The 1,295-nt window shown below is 61.5% G+C and overlaps 1 protein-coding gene across 1 annotated transcript; it reads left to right on the forward strand.

Moving 5' to 3' along the window:
- Window positions 1–68: 68 nt before the first annotated feature.
- Window positions 69–443, forward strand: BBK36DRAFT_1164065 (hypothetical protein; the record flags this gene model as incomplete). The annotated part of the gene is made up of 1 exon (XM_024894609.1): window positions 69–443. The coding sequence occupies one exon, from the start codon at window positions 69–71 to the stop codon at window positions 441–443; it is 375 nt and encodes a 124-aa protein (XP_024744722.1).
- Window positions 444–1,295: the final 852 nt, after the last annotated feature.

Here is a 1,295-nt window from a genome sequence, read left to right on the forward strand (position 1 = left end):
CCTTGGTGGTTCATTGGGCTGGAGGAGGAGCCTGGCGGCGGCGGCGTCTGGGTCTGCGCCTGGCCGGGATGCGTGCGAAGCGGGTGCGGGTGCTGGAACTGGTGTTGCTGAGGCTGGGGAGACTGAGCCTGAGCCTGAGCCTGAGCCTGAGCCTGAGCCTGGGCTGGAGACGGCGCCTGCGGTATTTGGCCTGGAGGAGGGGTACCGGCGATGGTGGGGGGCGCGGCCTGGACGCTCTGGATGCTGGCGGTGGATTTGCGTTTGCCGAGACCAAGGCTCTTGAAGCGGGAGTTCAGCGAACTCATATGGAGGAGGGAAGAAGAGCAAGCCCGGGGACGGGAAGGGGAGGTGCAGTGAGAAGCGGAGCGGAGGGGAGAAGAAGGGCTGATTTGCTCGATGGGGACGAAGGCGCAGGTTTGCCGGGGCGAGAGGATTGGGCTTAGATCGGAGCAGGTAAGATTCAGGTCCGAGGCGGCAGCAGTTCTGGCGACGTTTGATGGTCTGGTGCCTTTTTAGTGTCGAGTGAGTCGGGACTCGACCTCGACTGGCTCAGGGCTGTGGCTTTAGGCGCCTGCAGAGGCGACGGAGGGCTGCTGGAACGGGGGGGCCAATGTTGCGATAATGCAATGCAGCGCAGGACGCACGGCGAGTGGTGGAGGATGGAGGGCGTTTCGTTTCGTTTCCTTTTGCTGTGCTTTGTTTTGATTTGGTTTGCCTGCGGTTGACAAGGACAAGGCCAACGCACCGCCAGCCAGGACACGGCAGAGGGCACAACTTCAGTTAGTTGAGGGCAGGACTCGCTCGACTGGACCCGGCAGGACTTGCGCTGCTCGCTCGTACGTTGCTTACACGAAGTACCTGCCGCGTACCGCTACCTTAGCGACCTTGCCTGGCACTGCTGCCACTTGCCTCCCCCACGTCTCCGTCCATTCACCAGGGCCAGATTGCCATCAAATGAAGCGACCCCGACCTGGCAGTCAGAATTTAGCAGCCCTCTGGAGCACGAGCAGCCGGCTGGAGGGGCTGTGGGCTGTGCAGCGGACAGCAGAGACAACACAGAGAGAGGAGTTCTCGCCGCCTCCCGGGCAGGGCTGAGCGGCAGCTCGAGAACGCCTAGGCGATGCGCCTTGCGCAGCATCCCAGCAAGGAACCACAGTCTGACACTGACAACACCGCAAGATGCAGCACGGAGCGGCGCCTTTCTTCAGCTATTCCCGATGCTGTACGATTCTCTTCTTCGAAATACTTGATGATATCTCTGCGTGGAATCACAAGAACTGGACAGCAGGCACTTC

This window comes from Trichoderma citrinoviride, assembly GCF_003025115.1.
Source record: "Trichoderma citrinoviride strain TUCIM 6016 unplaced genomic scaffold BBK36scaffold_381, whole genome shotgun sequence".
NCBI lineage: Eukaryota > Fungi > Ascomycota > Sordariomycetes > Hypocreales > Hypocreaceae > Trichoderma > Trichoderma citrinoviride.